Below are 22,266 nucleotides of genomic sequence, written 5' to 3'. Positions count from 1 at the left end.
ATATCCACCAAGCTGTCAGACTTGCATAAACCCAATTTTAACCCTTTATTGAACACCATAAACAATGATATCCACCGCTGGATAAACCTCCCCCTCTCTCTCATCGACAGAATAGCATCCATAAAAATGACGATACTACCCAAAATTAATTTCTTATTTTCAATTATCCCAGTTCAACCTCCCCCTTCTTGGTTCAAATCAGTCAACTCCTGTAGTCGCTAAATTTTACTGGAAAAACAAACCTCCAAGAATCAAACTAACCACTTTACAAAGACCCAAATATCAGGGAGGACTTGATGCCCCGAATTTTCAACAATATTACCTCACTAACCAACTCCAATATATAATCAAATGGATAAAGCTCAGTCAGACAAAGGAAAATTGGCTAGATATAGAACAGGCACTACGAAATAAAATCAGTATCACAGATTTGCCCTTTGTCAGTACAGCTACCAAACACCACCCCTGCTTCAAATGTCCAACGACTAGAACAGCTTGGTGGACATTTTATAAAACTATTAATTCACCACTCCAACTAGCCTAAAACACTCCCATATGGCGTAATCCCAACTTCACAAACACAGTTAAGATAACAAACATCTCCACATGGGTAGAAAAAGGAATTATACACCTTAAAATCAACGCTTTTTCATCAATTCCATATCTAGCTGAAAAGCATGGACTAGAAAATAAACATTTCCTTGAATTTCTACAACTTAAATCCATTATATGCTCTGAAATCAACCTAAAAGACAACACATTAGACCTCCCCCCATTAGTATCAGAACTACTAAATATATCACCACCAACTACAGTCTTATCCAAAATATATAAAATAATATCCCATTCCAACTCCTCAATTACCATACCTTGACGATACCAATTCACCATACCAAGACGACTTAGCAATCCCACCTAGAGAAGACTTTTGGCAACAGATATTACAGAACATGTCCCTCATAGCTAATAACACTAGTCTGCACCTGATACAATACAAAATAATCAATAGAACTCATTACACAGGTCATAGGATGTATAGAATGGGCTTTGGGGAATCAGACATCTGCACACAGTGCACACAAAATAAACAAGACCATTACATACATGCCATATGGGACAGCACACCAGTTAAGCACTTCTGGAAACAAATCACTGAGGAAATATATTGTTTTCTAAATAGCACCATCCCACTTACCCCTTCACTTTGCCTACTTATACATCTGGGATCAGCATTTCAGAGGAAAACCTAGTCCTCCTTACAGCACTAATCATCGCCAAGAAAACCATACTATCAATTTGGAAATCAAAGAACAATATTAATATCACACATTGGAAAAACCTAATAATCGACTACATAATAGAAAAACTCTGCCTCAATCGAAAATAAAACTTTCAAATTTAACCGTGCAAAAGCCAACAATTCAGCTTCTACAGATCAACTACATAGTTAAAGCCATACCACACATCTCAAACAGAATGCTCACAAACACATGTAAATAAATTAAACATACATGCATACAATACTCACAGAATCCAAAGTCGGTGTTATACATATTAACTCAATTTATATTTCAAATATTACAAACTTTCGCCCTATACCCCACTAGCCCATCGCTTTAATAAGTACCATATCCCAATCACATCCACTGTCTTGTCTACTACTCTAGTATACTAACCCATACTAACCCTTACTAACCCATACTAACCCTTAAATGCAAACACATGAAAACATGAATAAAATAAAATAGATAAAGTCTTAATTTTTTCTCTCAAATTCTAGCAAGCTGATGTCAGAGACTGGTGGAAAATTATGCAAAACGCCTACAAGAAGTTATTTCTGCTAAAGGGGGCAATACTAGCTTCTGAAGCCAAGGGTTTACTTACTTTTTCCACAGAAGAATATCACATCTATTGATATTCCTGTTTAATAAATGATTGAAAAAGCTATTTTTATTTGTGGTTTTGTTCAAGTGTATCAACTTTATTAACAGGCACTATTTCAAAGATGTTAAACGTTTGCTTGTCCACATATGTCAAAAAAAGGCAACAATTTCCATGGGGTATACTTATTTTTTCACATTACTGTACTGGTTCTTGCATCAATAAAGGTCACTGTTCATGACTCCACTATCAGAGAGACAGTGGGCAAAAATGGCTTCCATGGAAGAGTGGCGAGGTGAAAACCACTGCTAACCCAGAAGAACATTAAGTCTTGTCTGAATTTTGTCAAAACACACCTTGATGATCCTTAAACTTTTTGGATGAATGTTCTGTGGACTAATGAGTCAAAAGTGGAACTGAGTCGAAAGGGTCCTGTTACATCTGGAGTAAACCAATCTCAGAATTCCACAAAAAGAACATCATACCTACGGTCAAGCATGGTGGAGGAAGTGTGATAGTGTGGGGATGCTTTGCTGTTTCAGGGTCTGGGCGACTTGTAATAATTGAGGGAAACATGAATTCTGCTCTCTACCAGAAAATCCTAAAGGAGAATATTCGGTCTTCAGTCCGTAAGTTGAAACTCAAGCAACTCAAGCACCCCCCCATGCAGTTCTGCAAAGAAAACTGGGCCAATATTCCATCACAGTGCTGTGAAAGACTGATCTCCAGTTATCAGAAGTTTTTGGTTGCAGTTATTGCTGCTGAAGGAGGCAATGAGTTTTTCACATGGGTGATAGGTGTTGGATAGCTATTTTTTTTTTGCTTAAAACAAACAAACAAACAAAAAACTATATTGTGTGTTTACTTAGGTTGCCTTTGTTTTATGTTGTATTTGGTTTGGAGATCCAAAACTATTTAGTATGAGATATTCACAAAAACCTAAGAAATCAGGATGGGGCAAAGACTTTTTCCAGTGCTGTATATAGTATATATCAGTGCTTTAGAGCTCCCTAAAGGCACAGTAACACATTTTACTACATTTGTTACATTTAACTCCTGTTAAACCTGTTAACTCCTGTTACATTTAACTCATGTTCCAAAACCTTTTCAGGTTTAACCCCTTCTACATTATCAGATCAGAGCAAACAGGCCAGATGTCTTCCCGAAATGAAGGATCTGAATTCTGCACATAGTTTCAGCTCCACCTTCTTAGGTGGAGTGTAACTCAACCTCCATGACACCATGACTTTTTCGTACTATAAATAATTCACATCACCTGTTTGCCTACACATATACCAAAATGTATGCGCACATACACGCACACACAAATGGAGAACTGTTCATCTGTCCCTCTTCATGTCTGGTCAGAGAGATAGGAATTTGATTTTTAAGGATTGAGAACTCATGGTTTTCCTACAGCAAGCATAATTTCCAAATGGAAGTTATACTCTGTTCATTCAGTTGGATTAAGCACTGCGACCCACCTTCCCCACTGAGCCCAACCCAGCACAGATGGCTGGTAGGATTTTATGTCTGTAATCCCTCTTCTCTCGTCTCTTTTTCCCCTTAGCTATAGTTCCAAAACCACAATAATGAAAGAGCACATTAAGTTCAACATATGGCCACTGCATTTACTCTGACTGACTCTGGCCCTTTTCTGTTTTCTTGCCTCTTCCACCCTTTTTTCTCTAGATATTTACTTTAAACTCCTCTATATATTGCTCTAAAGACTGTAAATTCCCCTTTAGTTTTCCAGCTTAAAAGTTCACATGCACTGAGCACTTCTTGCAAATTGCATGCATTCTATTGGAAAACACATCTCCACGACTTGTAGGAGAGTGGCCTTGTGATACTGCCATGTACAAAGTGGTTCAACACATCAGGTATGAATACTTAACACATCAAGAATATGCACCTTATGGAGACACAAAGGAATGACATGAAGTCAAATTATTACCAAAGATTTGTTACTTGAGGGAAATCAGAAACAGAAAAACAGTTGTAAATTTAAAATTCATGACTACACACAAACAACATAATATTACACTCCTTCAGTCTGCCTTTCAACTTCTAAATCTAAACAGTATTTCAGAAATTCTACCATGCAAATTGTGCAAAAGTGTGGGTATTTATCAAAATAAATGTTTGCTTAGATTCATTCTCATATTCTTGCGTAGTTTTGACCATGAATATGCAAAATACCTAGCAGTGAAATTCTAAACAGAAGGTGAAATATGTTCACCGAAAGCACTTTGCAAGAGCTTGTGAAATCATGGACTGGACTGCTAATACAGTTAATTAACTATGAAAGTAATTAGTGTTAAATACAAGCAACTGTAGTTACACTTAAATCCAATAAAAGGCTGACAAAGCCAGCCTGTTAGTGAACGTTTTCTATTCTGTGAATGTGCAGGTAGACGTGACAATTGTTAATGTTCGCTGAAACACGGAAATATTCAACAGCAATGCTTAAGAATGTAAACTTTGTTGACCTATATCATAATCTGTGCCATACCATACCTGGTTAATTGTGGCCATGTCTGTATTTAAAAGAGCAGTGAAATGCAGGCACATGGTGGCTAAGAACAATTTGTTTTTATATAAGCCTCATAGTTTACACTTGTGCAAATGATATGCATGCACACATTTAATGAATGCCAAATTGTGTCTGCATAGAAAGGTTCTAAACAGTTTCTCACTCATAAAATGTAAAGTCTCAAAGTTAATAAATTACAGCCCAGCTTCAAGTACTTCTAACCTCCATGTCAGCAATTAACTAACAGTAATCTTCATGGAGTCACAAGAAAGCGCATGCAACCCTAAAATCTCTGCTGAGAAACTCAATGAGCTTCCAAATGTGTGATACATCAAACAACTAAATGTTAAACACAGGCATAATTCACCACAAGCAAATTAATTAAAACAACTGATCCTCATACACACATGGCCAACCCTAGGTATTTGTGTGTGTTCTGACCACTACCTCCATTGCCATGGCAACATCATCTGCTTTTACTGGAAAATAGGGACTTCATTACATGTTCTTGCTCTTATATAGTCGATAACAAACAGTTACTGCTACACCAGGACGCAATTTGTGGAACAGGAGCAACAATTTCAAATTACATTTTGTTAACTAGAAAATATTAAACATGTGCCTTGTGTTTGAACATAAGTGACGGTCCAAAATATTCGAACAAGTTACAGAACTTCAGCATGACCAATTTGTCTTTCAAAGTCTTTCATACCGTGAAGAATGTATTCCAAGACAAAACCAAAACCAGCTGTGAAGACAACAGTTCAAAATTGACATTATATTAGATGAAAGTCATCTAAAGTCATGAAGTGGTGATTAACCTAAAGAATCTGAAGGAGAGACGTCTAAAGCGAGAGAATTGTGTCAGCCCAAAATTGACTGTATAAAAGAATGTTGTAAAGAGGATAAAAGAGGACTTAAGATATTGCAAATGCTTCTCGACACAGCTTGGAGAGAAAAGTCACAATGATCTTGATTTACAGGCAGCAATAGGCAGTATCTGGCAACAACATTAAGATTATGAGAGACAGGGCAATCACATGAAAGATATCTGATTTAAAATGTATCAGGATCACTTATTGTGCATTCCTCCAAACCCATCAAGTCACCAATTACCAATGTTGGTTTTCCGTGTCTGTCTCTTTCCCATCTTCCTCTCATTAGGCTCTCTAATAATATCTCATTATTTAGATTACAATAATTAGAATAAGATAATATGATGGTGACATGCCATGTAATTTCACGCAGGGTTTTGACACTGTATCTCATATCTCTATTCCAGTTACTGCTCTTCTTGGGCACCTCCCCCAACACAGTCATTTCACATCAGATTCATGAGCTGCAGGGTGAAAGCGCTCTGTTACATCAACAGCATGGGTGGGATTAGAGAGTGCTCTGAAAGGCCACTGCACTGTGATACAGAAAAAGATTACACCAGTTCAATCACTAGTACTGCAGAAATCATGCAGCATATGCTTAGGTCCTCTTTTATGTATCCTAGACAAAGAAATTCAGAGAATTACTGGATATGTTTTTGTAAAGTACGAAAGAATAACCCACAAAGGCAACTGGAAAAAAGAACTAAAATAAATATAAACTATATACCCATCAAGACCCTAGAAATGTGATGGGCTGCACGCTTGTAGCAATTAGAAGAGCAAACAGAGGAAAGGTTCTCGTATAAAATAGCCAACATTCCAACATATAAAGTTCTAGAAGATAGGCTGTAAAACACTGTATAACTGATATTGTCTAGTGTTCATACAGAATTATTCAGCAGAAAAAAGTCCAAAACCTTTATAATATACCAGTACACCAATAATGTCATCGGAATAACCCCAACATGAAGCTAAAATGGCATTTATAATTAATCATACTAACAAATTTTGCCTTATGTCAGAAATATCCAGATTTTCACTTGCTACTACTGGCTAATAGAAGAATATTATAGAGATGAAAGAAGAATTATTGAAACTTTGTATAAATGGAAGTGTTTCACAATCATTCAAGGTATTTGAGAAAAGATGATATTGTGGAAAATTTGGACAAAGATTTTGATTTACTTGTGTCAGGCGATGCCATGGTGGATACAATAACCGGGGGTCCAGTGCGTCGTGAGAGCTTCTGATTGGCAAGCCAAGGAGTCTGTATAGCAGCACCTACAGGCAACAGGGCACTCTCATGAGGTGCTGCCCCAGTCTTTCGCATTATATGGGGGCTTGGTTGTGGATTAGACAGGGTAGACATTGTGGCCAGGCTTCTATCCCTTTTCATCAGTTCCATGGGCACAGTGTAGCTGGTGGAATATGCTTTGGGGGCGTGCTGTGGTGGCAGACTGGTCATGGTTGTTGACTGTGGTGTTTGTTGTGGCATGCCATGGATAGGAGTTGGCATTTGCTGTTGCAAACCAAGGATTTGTGGTTGCGCTCCAGGTATGTGTGATGTGTAAGCAGACAGTGAACGAGGTTGAACAGGCAGCACTGCACTACTGAAAGACCCTGGTGTTCTTATTATAGGGTATCCACTAGCCTCTAGAAGCTGCTGGGAGGGAGCACTACTAGGTCTGCGGCCCATGACTTCAGCCATCCTGGGGAAGATGGTCTGGACTTGGGTCAGTGGTGGCTGCATATACTGAGAGTCCATGCTTGGAGTCGTTTTTGGTTGCTGGTGTATGTATATGTCACTGCAATGGCTGAAACTGTTGGATCGTCCTCGGACTGGAGCAGTCTGGTGCTGAGGCATGTCCATAGGACGTCTGCAACTGACTGCCACACGAGAGAGAACACGTGCCTGCCCCAAGTTGGGTGCAACAGAGTGAACATCATTCTGTTCCATAACAGCTAACATTGCAGTGGAATCAAAGCCCTGCTGTAGCAGAGAGGTTATAGTGCTCTCAGACAAACCTTCGTTGCGCAAAAATGCCAGAAATTCTGGGTCAGCAACCTTCTTGGGGTCCACAGGAGCCAGTGAATTTTGAGGTGTTGTAGGAGGAGGAGCAGGTAGAGTAGGGAGCTGAGGAGGACCCTGAGCAGAGATAGCAGCAGTGACTGAAGTAGTCTCTGGGGCAGGAACTGGCAAGGGATGGTTAGGGTCATACACAGGATTTGGTGGTGCCACAGGTTGTCCCTGCTGAACAGATTGTGCAGGCTGGGTTTGTTGCACAAGTGGCATTTGCTGCACTTGCTGGATTGGTTGCATTTGCTGTGGTTGTTGAACTGGCTGCCCTTGCAGTACTGGCTGAACCTGCTGTGACTGGTGGAATGACTGAACTTGTTGCATTTGCTGCTGACCTGGATCCTGTTTTTGCTGTTGGGCCTGTTGCTGCTGTCGTATAACATATGGTGAAGGGCTTTTCTGCCGCATAACCATACCTTGAGAAGATGGATCGATAACCAGGCAGGTGGCTGCAGGCTGACTTGGATCCACTGGTCTCCCATTAAGATCACTATACAGTGAGCATCCAGGAAGAGAGGAGGGTGCCTCAGCCCCATAGCAAGGAGTAGTTGCCTCAGTGGCATAGCAAGCAGGAGATGGTGCACGGCTTGGTATGTGCTGGCCTCCTGAGATCATTTTGGCTACAGGTGTGGCAGGTAGAGGGCTAGGAAGGCATGGCTCCCGGTAAATACGGGTCATTTCGTGAGCGGTATGGGGTGGAGGAGGTGGTGCTGGAGTGGGGGTAGGCGCACTAGACCTCCCAGACTGGTTCTGGTTCCAAAGTGGTTGAGTCCCTCCCATCATAACATAATGAGAAGCTGACCGGTTAAGGGGCATTTGTTCTCCACGATAGAAGTCATCAGGTTGCCTGGAAAACATTACAGGATTTTGCTGGCAAGGATCCAGTGGAGTTAGAGAACCACGATGGACCATGGGTGAACGGTCATAATGACTGTTCAGCTCTGGAACAGAACTCTTCCTCATGCTGCGGCAATCAGGTCGATCATAATTTTGATTATAAAGTGACACCTGGTAATGATAGGGCTCCCGTTTTGTATCCATGTCAGATGGACGCACACCAGTGAGGGGTTCATTCCAACCACCCGCATCCCCTCCAAAGGAGTTCCGTTGCTCAGTTGTCCTTGTCTGCTGCTCATACATGTTCTCACTGCATTCCCAAGTACTTCCATTCCCACCCAGCACGTCCCAGCTTTGGGAACGGCCAATCGGCAACTGCTTGCTAGAGACCAACATTAGCACCTAGACAGTCCTCTCGAAGAAAAAAATGTGCAGAGAGGATGTTCTCTTGTGCTCGCTTCAGTTTTTCTGTTATGTAATTTAAAGAGTGGAGGATTTAAAAAAAAAAAAAAAAAGATGCTGCAGGAATATCCTTTTTCATACGAGTTCCAGCTGTAATTTCTGTCTTTCCTCTCTTTTAGAGTTTTGCTTTTAGATAGCTCCTCTTGGTAGGTGACAGCTGAATAATTAATCCAGTTCGTACTGCTGTTGGCAATACAAAAGGGAAAGAAGATACCAAATGCTCTCTCACACACACCGGCTGTAGGCGAAGGCAACCTTGCTACTCCATTGTGAAAATGCAAAACAACAACCATGAACTGATGAGAACACAGTGATGAGATTTTTTCTTTACCAAAGGAGGGGTGGTGCATAGTAGGCAGGGGCTTTTGTTAATCCAGGAGAGCTGATCTGCTTCTACTCCGAGACATTTTACTCGCTCTGAGTGCTATGAGGGATTAAAGACTAAATGAAGCCCGGTTAAATCCACTGCAGCAATAGCACATACACATAAATACATACTAATTCATTATACAAGTCTTACTTACAGACAGATTAAATACATTTATGACAATGATGATGATGTCACCCTGTACGATACAACACACCTACCTGTTGCAGATAATTGACAAACTCTGTGATGTTGCTGAGTCTCTGTCCAGTGGTCATTAAAAAGCATGGCTTTCTCAGAACCCCACAGGGCTGGACAAAGAAGCTCTCTGGTGGAATTAATACAAACCTAATGCATCAGTGTTAAGTCGCACAGCTCCCTCAGAAAGATCAAATCCTGACTGAACAGTAATCCGGCAACTAGTCAAGCACTGTACGCTCAGTAACAAGTGCAAAGAGCCGACCTGACACTACAACTGCATCTGTGTGACACAAATACAGCACATTTAAACCACTGTTAAAGCACATCTGACATGAAAAAAAAAATTGCAAATATAATAAATTCATATTCTTTGAAATTACTAAAGATAAAAATAAAGTGTTAAAGTACAGCTATTGTACCCAATGCCCTTTATATCAGTGCCTTGACACAAAAACTCTGTTCATCAAAGACTAATATATCTTACTGAAATGTTCATTGTTCATACATAATTGACTAACTCAAATAAATAAACGCAATCCTACTACAAATCTATTCAGACATTTGTATGGGGGGAAAAATAGAAGGAGCAAGCAAAGGATTTGATTTTTTTTTTTTTTTTTTTAAGCCAAAGTATAAAATTAGTTTCATTGTGCATCATTATTGATCATGCACATGTCTAGGTGTGTCCATTGTCATGACACATTTATGCTGCCATTTTTTAAACCAAACTGTAGTCCTCTAGTTATTTTTGTGCACATTTACATTGTATGAACAAAGCTGCTGTGACATAATGTACCCAAATACAAAGGAAAAGACTGTGCATAAGGAGTACGATTACACAATTAGATAAGATTACTCAGAACCTTGAAAGAGCAGTCAGCATTCACAAATGGGAAAATTATGTGCATGAGCACTAAAAACAAATATTAGTACACTAACTCCTGGGATGTTCAGCCTCACCGAGTCTCATTCCGAGTCTCCATTTTAATAATAAATATTCTTTTGCTCTCCAAACAAACTGCAAATGCTGAAAACATAATAAGGAGTAAAATGAGAAATGAATGAAAACGGTTTGAATAAAGAGTGAAGATGACGGCTAATTAGATTATGTTTCTACAGTAAATTTAATGGCTCTTTCTTGACTGACGCACAAATAAACCTACCTCATTCAGTTTTAGCTGAAATGTCATAATTGTTAACATATTTCCCCCAATTTCTGTGTGAATGACAAAATAAATTATATACAATTAGTTGTGAACAGCGTTCTGTATTGTGCAGCTGTAATTTGCAGAGAGCAATGAACCTTGCTTAGTAAAGCTCTAAACATCTGACATCATGTCTCTACCACATAAATAAAATAAAATCCAATAATCTTAATCGTCATGCTGCATGAATTGAAAAGCAATGTTGTCTCATATACAAGCAGAATGCCCTAGTACAAACAGGTCCAGAAACAAATATTCAGTTTTAGTATGGAAAAATGCATAACGAAAAAAATCTCCCATTTTGCACTGCACAGAGAGTCACCCCTGCACAGAGTTCTATGATGAGTCACGACGGATTAGTTTTTCATATTGTGTGTGTCAATGAGGGTAAGCACACACACACACACACACACACACACACACACACACACACACACACACACACAGAGACAACTGCACCAACTATGTGCTTTACCCTAAAGGGCCCTTACCAATCACTCATAATCCATTCACCACAAGGAGTATTGCTCATCTTGTTCATTTCCATTCCAGACGTTCCTTTCCTCCTGCTAAACCACTTTCATACATTGCCAAATAAGAGTATTGATCGAGCACGAATACAATTACATGGCCAGAGTCAGCACTTAACACTCAATATATATCTACATATTATTATCCTGGACATTACAAAAAAAGCAGAGCAGTGAAAAAATTGTCTGAGCACATTCAAATGCAGTCCACAATTAGAATCTCCTCTTGTATTTGATAAACAGACCAGCATTGTGTCTTTCTGCTGGATAAAGCATACTGCTGAGTTAATAGTCTCCGCATTCATTTTTTCTTTGGCCTGGCCTCTTTGGCAACCGCAACCCCCTCTGGGTCCCTTTGCCACAGTCAAAAGTAGATGAGATCACTTTCCATTGTAATTAGGCACGAAAGTAAGAATTTGCTTTTGTAGGAAGCCTGCATTCAATCTACAGTTCTTCTTCTCAGCATGCTATGGTGGTGACAGATTTTTACCCTACGTATTGTAGACATAAATTTCAAACGTATAGGTACTTACTTCAGCAGAACTACACCCTGACTACTCTGCATGCAAAACTGTGCCTGTTAATGGAGAACATTTAAAATATAGGATGTAGTGATTTGTGTTACATGTTTACATGTCTAAGCATAATTAATCTTCACTAGATTTCCTTCTCCATTCCTGGAGTGGACTTTGCCTCAGGAGGCACATTTCTAAACTAGAGGCTTAATTGTTCTGTGCACAGAGGGGAAAGAAAAAAAAAAAAACATTGTGCTTAGTCAGACCTAATCCAGTACTCACATAGTGGGGAGGATCAGTGGTCAAGTATATTGTTTATACGTTCATAAAATCAGGCATTTAAAAAGGCATTTAAAATGTGCCAAACCGTTATAGTGTTTCACAGGCACATGGAAAGTATTCCTAAAGTTTGAGTGTTTTACTCCGAAAGGGAGAGTGTCATGTGGAGATCATTATACTATAATTAGAATAGTAGAGAAAGTGGAAAAGCTTTCAAAAAAGATTCATGGGGTTTCATCATCGAACTCTCATACCCGCACTGCTAACTGGCATCGTGAAGTGCAGTAAGACATTTGGGATGTCAAAACAACAAATTACTGGAAAAAAATGAAACACTCTAAAACTTACCTTCACAGATTCTGTCGAGCCGTTGACGTTTTACTTTGTGTTTGTCAAGCAAAGCCATTGTAGTGCTGGAGCCTCCTCGTCTCGGCTAGCTGTACAACGGGCTAAGCCACAAAACACTAGTGTCCCCTCACCCCCGGCAGGGCATGCCGTCACCTCACACCTGCATGCACACACACACACACACACACACACACACACACACACACACTTCATTGAACAGATAACCTCAATTCCTACAATGGTCTACTTTGTCTTTTCATTGAGGTTGACTCTTTGGACAGGTCGAATGGAGTGTTGCAATAATGAAAGATTCCCACAAGAGGGAGCTATATCACTATTCAAGCAAACCATTTTTGTGAGTTCAATAAAACACTAAAAACAACCCAAATCCAAACACAAAACATACTATCAATCACTCACTGCTATGGATGTAAAAACTGCTTAAAATCCTTTGCATTTTTTGCACACACACACACACACACGCACCACTTCTTTGATTAAAAACCTGGTGCCCTTTCAGGTTGACCGAGAGTGATCACAACATGAGCCGTAAGCGTACTTCCTCAGTTCCAGCATTTACACTGGAGGCTAAATATCAGTCATTCAGAGCAGAGACTCCAGGCATTCAGAGAGGTCTTATGGAACCTTTTTATCACAACTCCTCCGTCATCAACATATTCTTTTAAATCCCAAGGTCTCCTCTCATACGCTCTCCATATTTCATTCATTCAGTGAGTGCAAGCTAGAAACTCCTCAGCCTCGAATATGTATTATTTTTGAGTCTGCTTTGAGTTTTTGACTGCTTTACTACCAGAGTGAGATACACCACAGCAGCACATGGACGACTTGAGCGACATTTCTCAACCAGCCCACGTTCAGGTTGCTGCTAAAATAAACCAAATCATTTAGACTTCATGTGATTCATATGCAAATAATAAAATAAAAAGGTGCAGTATTTGCGTCTGTGTTTGTTCACAGTCTAGGACCGTACGTCTTCTAATCCCTGATACATTTAAGCACCAACAGAAAATATAACACGCATCTGATACACTTAGTGTGCACTTACATAACACTCACACACATCTCACCAGTGGATACTCATACTGTAATTTTGATAGACCAACCTGCTGGGAATATAATTAGAATATCGATATCACAAAAAATAACAAATCACAAGACAAGTATTGTCAGTTCTGACTAATGCCCTTGCTGCTCATAATAACAAGTAGAATGACAGCGAACACATGGAAATGTTATTATATAGAGTTGTCAGTAACAATATCATGCACGTGAGTTAAATTATATATATATATATATATATATATATATATATATATATATATATATATATATATATATATATATATATATATATATATTATACACACACACACACACACACACACACACACACACACTCTCTCACAAAAGTGAGTAGACCCCACACATTTTTGTAAATATTTGATTATATCTTTTCATGTCACAACACTGAAGAAATGACAATTTGCTACAATGTAAAGTAGTGAGTGTACAGCTTGTATAACAGTGTAAATTTGCTGTCCCCTCAAAATAACTCAACACACAGCCATTAATGTCTAAACCGCTGGCAACAAAAGTGAGTACACCCCTAAGTGAAAATGTCCAAATTGGGCCTAAAGTGTCAATATTTTGTGTGGCCACCATTATTTTCCAGCACTGCCTTAACCCTCTTGGGCATGGAGTTCACCAGAGTGTCACAGGTTGCCACTGGAGTCCTCTTCCACTCCTCCATGAAGAGATCACGGAGCTGGTGGATGTTAGAGACTTTGTGCTCTCTAACATCCACCATGTTAGAGAGCTCCTCTAACATGGTGGTGCTCCTCCACCTTCCGTTTGAGGATGCCCCACAGATGCGCAATAGGGTTTAGGTCTGGAGACATGCTTGGCCAGTCCATCACCTTCACCCTCAGCTTCTTTAGCAAGGCAGTGGTCATCTTGGAGGTGTGTTTAGGGTCGTTATCATGCTGGAATACTGCCCTGCGATCATGCTCTGCTTCAGTATGTCACAGAACATGCTGGCATTCATGGTTCCCTCAGTGAACTGTAGCTCCCCAGTGCTGGCAGCACTCATGCAGCCCCAGACCATGACACTCCCACCACCATGCTTGACTGTAGGCAAGACACACTTGTCCTTGTACTCCTCACCTGGTTGCCACCACACACACTTGATACCATCTGAACCAAATAAGTTTATCTTGGTCTCATCAGACCACAGGACATGGTTCCAGTAATCCATGTCCTTAGTCTGCTTGTCTTCAGCAAACTGTTTGTGGGCTTTCTTGTACATCATTTTCAGAGGAGGCTTCCTACTGGGACGACAGCCGTGCAGACCAATTTGATGCACTGTGCGGCGTATGGTCTGAGCACTGACAGGCTGACCCCCACCCCTTCAACCTCTGCAGCAATGCTGGCAGCACTCATACGTCTATTTCCCAAAGACAACCTCTGGATCTGATGCTGAGCAAGTGCACTCAACTTCTTTGGTCGACCATGGTGAGGCCTTTCTGAGTAGAACCTGTCCTGTTAAACCGCTGTATGGTCTTGGCCACCGTGCTGCAGCTCAGTGTCAGGGTCTTGGCAATCTTCTTATAGCCTAGGCCATCTTTATGTAGAGCAACAATTCTTTTTTTCAGATCCTCAGAGAGTTCTTTGCCATGAGGTGTCATGTTGAACTTCCAGTGACCAGTATGAGGGAGTGTGAGAGCGATGACACCAAATTTAACACACCTGCTCCCCATTCACACCTGAGACCTTGTAACACTAACAAGTCACATGACACCAGCGAGGGAAAACGGCTAATTGGGCCCAATTTGGACATTTTCACTTAGGAGTGTACTCACTTTTGTTGCCAGAGGTTTAGACATTAATGGCTGTGTGTTGAGTTATTTTGAGGGGACAGCAAATTTACACTGTTATACAAGCTGTACACTCACTACTTTACATTGTAGCAAAGTGTCATTTCTTCAGTGTTGTCACATGAAAAGATATAATCAAATATTCACAAAAATGTGAGGGGTGTACTCACTTTTGTGAGATACTAATATACATTATATATATATATATATATATATATATATATATATATATATATATATATATATATATATATATATATATATATATATATATACACATACATATATACACACACACACACACACACATGTATTTCTGTCACAACAACCTAATTTAACTAACTGGCCAGACATCAGACATTAAGTTTTCAGTGGTTCTTGTTGGACAGTTTGGCATCAGAGTAATCTCATAATATCTTCTGATAATTTCTGGGAAAGCAGAAACACTAAAGCCTTTAAATTAGCAAAATATACTTTAATAAATCACAAGTTAACGAGCATCTTTTAGGATTCTTTCGCATATGCAGTATTAAGCCCAATTAAACAGAACCTTGGTGTGTTTTCCCCTCTGTGCAGTTCAGGTTTGGACCAACACACCGTGGTCTGAGTGCGTCTGAACAAGGTTGTCTGGGTCCACGTTCATGCAAACTCTACAGTGGTTCAGCTGTAGGGAGAACATAATTCGACCCTAAATCAATCCAACCAAAGAAGTCAAACCAAATGGGTTCTGTTTATAGGTTGTCATGCAGCAGTTTTTTGTTGTTGTTTTTTTATAGATGTGAGCTGCTAAACCGATAACGCAGCACTGTAGCACTGCAGAAATGCAATATGTTGTGGATATTTGGACAGACCAACAGAAAGAGAAACTAAACTATGGATACGATACACAAAACCTTTTAACAAGATATTCATACAATTCGTTAGTTGTTAGTGGCCTCCATGCTCATGATTTCTATGCATCCTTTTAGCCACATGTGTAATGAGTTGTTTGGAAACTGTTGTGGATGTTTGCAGTGATGCTGCTATTTGGAAAGGACCGTTTTAAAGGAAAATATTATATAAATATAAATTAATGTTGTTTAAATAGCCCACAGGGGTGGCAGCAACAGCTTTTCAGAAGACACAAAGAGATCACCTGTATCCACTTCAAAGCTGTGTCTGTGTTTTAAAGTGCTCTCTCACGCAGTGTGTGAATTACAGCTGTCCCATTCACCAACCTGCTGCTTTTGATTCATCTGCACCTGTGAGCATGCCTGCGAGAGACAATTACAGTGGTGCAGCATTTTGTAATTGAAATGTTTGAGTCCGCACCCCCTGCAGTTCAGTCTTGCCAGTTTGGATATTTTTCATGTCACCTATTTTTGCAACGCAATGTCTTAATTATTTAATAATTGCAAAAATAATGTGCATAGGTATTTAATAAATTGCACCTACAGAGCAGGTGTCAGAAGATTATATTTGAAATAGCTCAGCCCTGGTTTTGTTCAGGTATCTTCTCTAATATGCTGATCCTTTTCCGTCATAACATTCATTCTGCTTGGGAAATCTGCCACGAGCATATGTCCATAACAGGGTTTCATCCAGGGGCTCTTTGAAATGCCACTGCCGAGAAAACCAGCAACAGCCTTATGCACTTTCTTCAGTATGACAACAAATACAATTTCTATGAGCTGAACCGCCAGCAATATATCATCCAACACACACAGAGATAGATAGATAGATAAAGAGAGAGAGAGAGGCAAATTCAGAGAGGCTTGGAATATGCCACAACTTTACATATTAATGTGTTTATGCCTTCAAAAAACTGACCTTTCGCTTTAATGCCTCAAGGGAACTTGAGAAACACCTTTTTTTTTTTTTTTTTTAGATAAAGCTCAAAATACTTGACCTTCCTCCCACACAATGCATTTGTCTGTCTTTCAGACTGTCATTCACCGCCACACACACACACAGGGTCTTGCTGCTACAAATGAATTGATAAAGTAAATGAAGACATGTCTCATTTATAGGAGAACTCCAGCATTTTTCAACTTAATCTCCATGTTGTCAGTTTATGATTAATATTGACAAGAATTTTGACACATTTTCCTATACTGAGAAGTTACTTATAATTGATGTCTTATGGCCAGTCGTTGAATTCCACTCGTAAAGGTTTCTAATATGCAACTATGTAACACGAATTCAAAACTATGCCTGTTACATTTTAAACTGAATGGTCTAAGGATAGACAACGTGACGGTGCCTTAAAAAGCTATTTTTATGTCGTTTTATACAACTTTTAAACACTAGAGCGACTCAGTAAAAAGATATTCTGCTCACTCATCACTTTCACGATGGATTTGTCCGATTCCCATGCGCTGAGGTGGAAACTAAGGCACTTCTGTGTTTGCTTTGAGCTACACCGACTACATACACAAACCATAATGACAAATTCTTCCCTCTGTACAAAGTAGCCCTATTTCTTATAGGATGAATTAACCAGCTTTATATCTTACCAATGAATTCATGAACGTTTTCTACAAGAATATGTTGAGTGCCGCACTGCTTTTGGTGTTTTGGATTATAGCTTTATTTTGAAATTTTGAAATGATTGCCTGTAGTAATACTACACACACTACACATGCAGTAGATAGTGATAAGTTGAGGTTGTGTGTCTTTTTGTTGTTTTTTTTAAACAAAGCACGACAACAGATGGCCCCTTCCCTATGACCTCCTCTTGACATTCTGAAGTCATGGACATCTGCTTGCCTTTCACTCTCTAAACTAAACCACCTGCATATTACTCATGTGTTGGGATATGCTTTAAAAAACAAAACAAAAAAAAAACATCATCATCATTTAGGGCAAAACTTGAAATTTAGATGCAAATCCTCTTAACCTCAACACTCAATTTAAGACTTCTGGAAGAAACATAGCACATAGATATAAAGTACTGTTTCTCAGTGGTCTTGGAAAGTTGGTTGTGCATTTATTCCACTAGAGATCACACGCTCAGAAGAATTCTGAACACTTCATTTCACCATGTAGCTGAAGAGACACCCAGCTGACTGGTATGCAGAGAGACACAGAGGAGGGGGGGCTCTATAGAAACAAGACAGCTGTGACTCAAACGATGATCTCTGGTGTATTCATATGTTTATATAGATCAGGAATTTAGCCATGTGAGTCACTTCAGGTATGTTAATTAAAAACATTATTTAATAGTTTGAAGCCAGGTATAAAAGACCATGCCACAAAAGACATGTTGCTTATCCTAACCCTCATGGCTCCTCCTTTACTGAACAGAGCCAGCATGGCACTGAGAAGCTCCATCTGTCAACTATATGTAAAGATCTGTTAGCTCTGACTGCTTCTCCTTCTGTGTGTGTGTGTGTGTGTGTGTGTGTGTGTGTGTGTGTGTGCGCGTGTGTGCGAGAGAGAGAGAGAGAGAGAGAGAGAGAGAGAGAGAGAGAGAGATGGAGAGGCATTTCAACCCTATAACCCCAGACTCATTACTGTGCAAGCTCAGGGACAAAAATCAAAGCTATTTAAATTTTACAGCGCTATAAATGACATCATGATTCCTAAAATGGGATAAACATACAGTGCCCTCCACTAATATTGGCACCCTTGTTAAATATGAAGGATCGAAATTTTAAGAATTTGGAGAGATTCTGTATGGAGGAATGGTCTCAGATCCCTTGCCATGTATTCTCCAACCTCATCAGGCATTATAAATGGTAAATGATCTGCACTTGTATAGTGCTTTTTTAACCTTAGCGGTTCCAAAGCGCTTTCCACTGTGTCTCAGTCATCCATTCACACACACACACACACCAATGGTAGCAGAGCAAGGCGCTAACTTGCCATCAAGAGCAACTTGGGGTTCAGTGTCTTGCCCAAGGACACTTCGGTATGTGGAGTCATGTGGGCCGGGAATCGAACCGCCAACCCTACGATTAGTGGACAACCCGCTCTACCACCTGATCCACAGCCTCCTCATTATAGGAGAAGACTCACAGTTGTTATCTTGGCAAAGGGAGGTAGCACAAAGTATTGACGAAAAGGGTGCACACCTATATTTAACAAAGCTTTTTCTTTTTGATAAACTTGTGTTTTGTTTGCAATTGTTTGATAGCCATGAGAGCAGAGTATTTTTGTGAATTTTTTTGAACAAAAGATCAAAAGGTTCAACAACAAAGACAATTTTTCACAGCCTTCTTTGCTCATATTTATCAAGGGTGCCGTGTCATGTCGTCCTCCTTTACCATCACCCTCTTGCTATTTTTAAAAAGCACATAGTGATCCATATTAGCAGCACATCAGACACTGACCGAATTTTTAATCTACCCTTCTTGCTACTTGATACCCAGTAATTGCTATTTTGAACATCTCGTTTGCATATATCAGGGGAAAATGAAAACCAAATGAACTCAATGTACTGGTGTGTATCAGCAGTATTTGTAACATTTGTAAAGGTCTAGCTGTGTAAAATTCCTTGCTTACAAAGGTCCAGCTAACATAACAACGGCGACTACGCCTTTTTTTTAATAGCGACGAGTTTTTTACGCTTAATCATTAATGGTTTTTTATGGGTACAAATAAGACAATTTGAAGTGGTTATGTTTTGTTGGATTTGACTTGAGGAGAATAAATACATTCCATAGTCCATTCGCCTTTGGACATTTTATCATTACTGTCAACCTTTTTGTTAAATATGCCATGTTGTCAGATCACTAATCAGACCAGAGAGGGTAAATAAAAAAGAAAAATCTAGTCTGTGAAAACTCTCCCGTTTCTGACTGAATGTCTCTAGCCCTGGAGTATTTTATACACCAAAAACTAATTCTATGTGTTTGTGCCTCTGCCCTCCCCCACCAACCTGCACAACAGCAAATCATAAATATTAAAGCGCCTGTTCACATTTACCTAACTAAGTGATAATTCATGTCCAGTGTCCTTCTTCACATTCTGCTATGTATGCTGAGACTGTGGAATGATTTATTGCCTTAGGGAAGGTAGAAATGTGAAGGGCTCTCACATGAGACAGGGATAGGGGAGGTGTATAAAACCAAGGTCACCTGTCATTTTACCTTAAAATGCAACTGTGTGTTTGATTCTCTCCATGCTTGTGATGTTTATCACTGGACAAGTCTTCTTATACAAGTTTAATATAGATGGTGTTTTTTGGGGCTATTTTTCAAACTAAAACAAAACAAAAAAAAGTGGTTGATGGCATGAGTGATAATGCCAGTGATTAATAGAGAACAAATTTGATTAAATCTTTAATCTCTGACAGTTGTTACCGACACATTTCTTTACACCCCTCTCGAATTCCCTGTAGCAAAACACTACACACGATTCAGGCGGTCTATCACATACTAGATCAGTGACTCAAGCATATAATCCCTTACTTACATTTTTTTTCTGTATGAGTGATGATAACCGGATAGGGAACATGCAACACTTTGGAGAAAAAACTGCAGCAAAACATTGAACATGAAACTGTACGTACACCAGATCATTGTTTGCACTGAGCGCCGTTGTGATTTGAAATATCTTCCCAGCATGCCTCATTAAACAAGTATCTAATAACCATAGACAGCAGATGCCTGAGTGAAAAAGAGCTGCACGTACTCCCTTCTCCCAGACTAGAGCTCCTTACCAACAAAGGGCCATTCCCCTAATCACTCCTAAACACACACACACACACACACACACACACACACTGCATCCAAACATTCACTCTGGGTTTCTAGAGGTGTAAGATTGTTCTTCAGCTTCTGAGCTGAGGTTCCCAAAAGCATCACAGCACAAAGATGACCTTAACTTTACAGTGCTTTAAGGAACCTGGACCCTGACCAAGCAGACACAATCAAACCTGGTGTGAAGAATCAGATAAATACAACTGAGCATTTCAAAGCATGTCGTTATGCTTAAGCCAATTTGTTACTCAATTGCTTTCAGTGTGTTACCTTTCAACTGCACATTAGACACTAAGCTCTCAGTTGATCACACTTTTCTAGAAAGTGTTCAAAGATGCAGAAGTTCTCCCAGTTCACTGTAGGCTTTCAGAGCCAGGGACTTCTTTTAACTGTTAAATAAATTTCACAAAAACTCCTTCAGTACAGATTTATTTTATAAACACAATCCAACTATTCAAACATTAGGCTCATTATTTAAAAGTATGCACTAATATTCTGTTTATGTATTAGTGCCCTAGAGCATTTTGTTCCTGAACACATTAGGTCCAGGTCGATATTATGTAACAAGACCTACTTGTTTCGGAGTTATTGAGGTATAAATGAAACTCATTCGATGCAAGGGACCAGTCAAACTAGCTAATAACTAGAAGAACTCAATATTAAATATAATAGCTTTCATAAATGGTGAATTATGACTTCCTGTAGCAAAAACCACCTGGCTGTGCTTCACTGACCCCTGAACCCACTGGTCTAGAGTACCCTGGGCAACCCCCTCCCCTTGTGTGTGTGTGTGTACACACACACACCAGCATTTCAACCATCCAACACACTGTACTTCAAATGCCTGCAAACACTAAGTTTGATCTTACCTGAGATCAGAGAAGCCTTTTTACCGCCAAGAAGCCAATTTAACACAGGTCTGTATTTATTACGGTGTGATTAAAAGTCCGGCTCGTGTTCAGGATTCTGTTAAGGTGAAATGGTAGAGGAAAGGAACCCGTCGCGAAGTTAAAAAACCGCGCCAAGCCCGAGAGAGATCACCGCGATGTAACCTGCTGTGCTCAGCGCACAGAGCTTTCAGTCACCGGGGTTTTTGAGCTATATTATGGTGACGCTATCGGTTAAGCTGCTCTGGTTCATCGTGTCCGTTTGCAGCAGGGAGGAACTGAGGTGAAGGGACTGTTTCTCCTTTTTTGCGCTCTGATTTTGAGAGGCGGAGTTAAACACTTGAATAGACTACACACCCTCGAGGAGCTCCTGCCGCTTCGCTGCGGAAGAGACTAGTGGGCGGGACCGCGGGTGGTGTGGGCGGGACCGCGGGTGGTGTGGGCGGGGTCACACGGCTCTGCCCGGTTTTATATATATATATATATATATATATATATATATATATATATATATATATATATATATATATGCATACACTGGCTGAATCCCAAATGTGTCCTTACTGCTTATATAAAGTGCATAATGTAGACTATAATGACTGTTGCACCGTTGGAAGTGCACTCTATAACCAACAGGAAACAATTTACGATTCAGCCATAACTTTTCTGTCTCACTTTTTCTTTT

At 39.8% G+C, this 22,266-nt stretch overlaps 1 protein-coding gene across 3 annotated transcripts in view; it reads right to left on the bottom strand.

The window, feature by feature from the left end:
• Positions 1 to 21,944, bottom strand: part of ctbp2a (C-terminal binding protein 2a) — a 36,699-nt gene extending 14,755 nt beyond the window's left edge. The window contains exons 1-2 of one of the 3 annotated variants that reach the window (XM_053632973.1): positions 21,564 to 21,944; positions 12,117 to 12,276 (exon numbers count right to left, since the gene is read on the bottom strand). In XM_053632973.1, coding sequence (XP_053488948.1) covers positions 12,117 to 12,174 — 58 coding nt within the window. In that variant the 5' untranslated portion in view covers positions 12,175 to 12,276; positions 21,564 to 21,944. Of the gene's footprint in view, positions 1 to 6,480; positions 10,203 to 12,116; positions 12,277 to 21,563 lie in introns of those variants that run through there. The other 2 variants (XM_053632974.1, XM_053632977.1) reach the window with 2 other exon arrangements.
• Positions 21,945 to 22,266: the final 322 nt, after the last annotated feature.

Source organism: Ictalurus furcatus, chromosome 9 (genome assembly GCF_023375685.1).
Source record: "Ictalurus furcatus strain D&B chromosome 9, Billie_1.0, whole genome shotgun sequence".
Lineage (NCBI taxonomy): Eukaryota > Metazoa > Chordata > Actinopteri > Siluriformes > Ictaluridae > Ictalurus > Ictalurus furcatus.
Note: the sequence above shows the minus strand (reverse complement) of the source record. Positions and strands in the feature narration are given on the sequence as shown.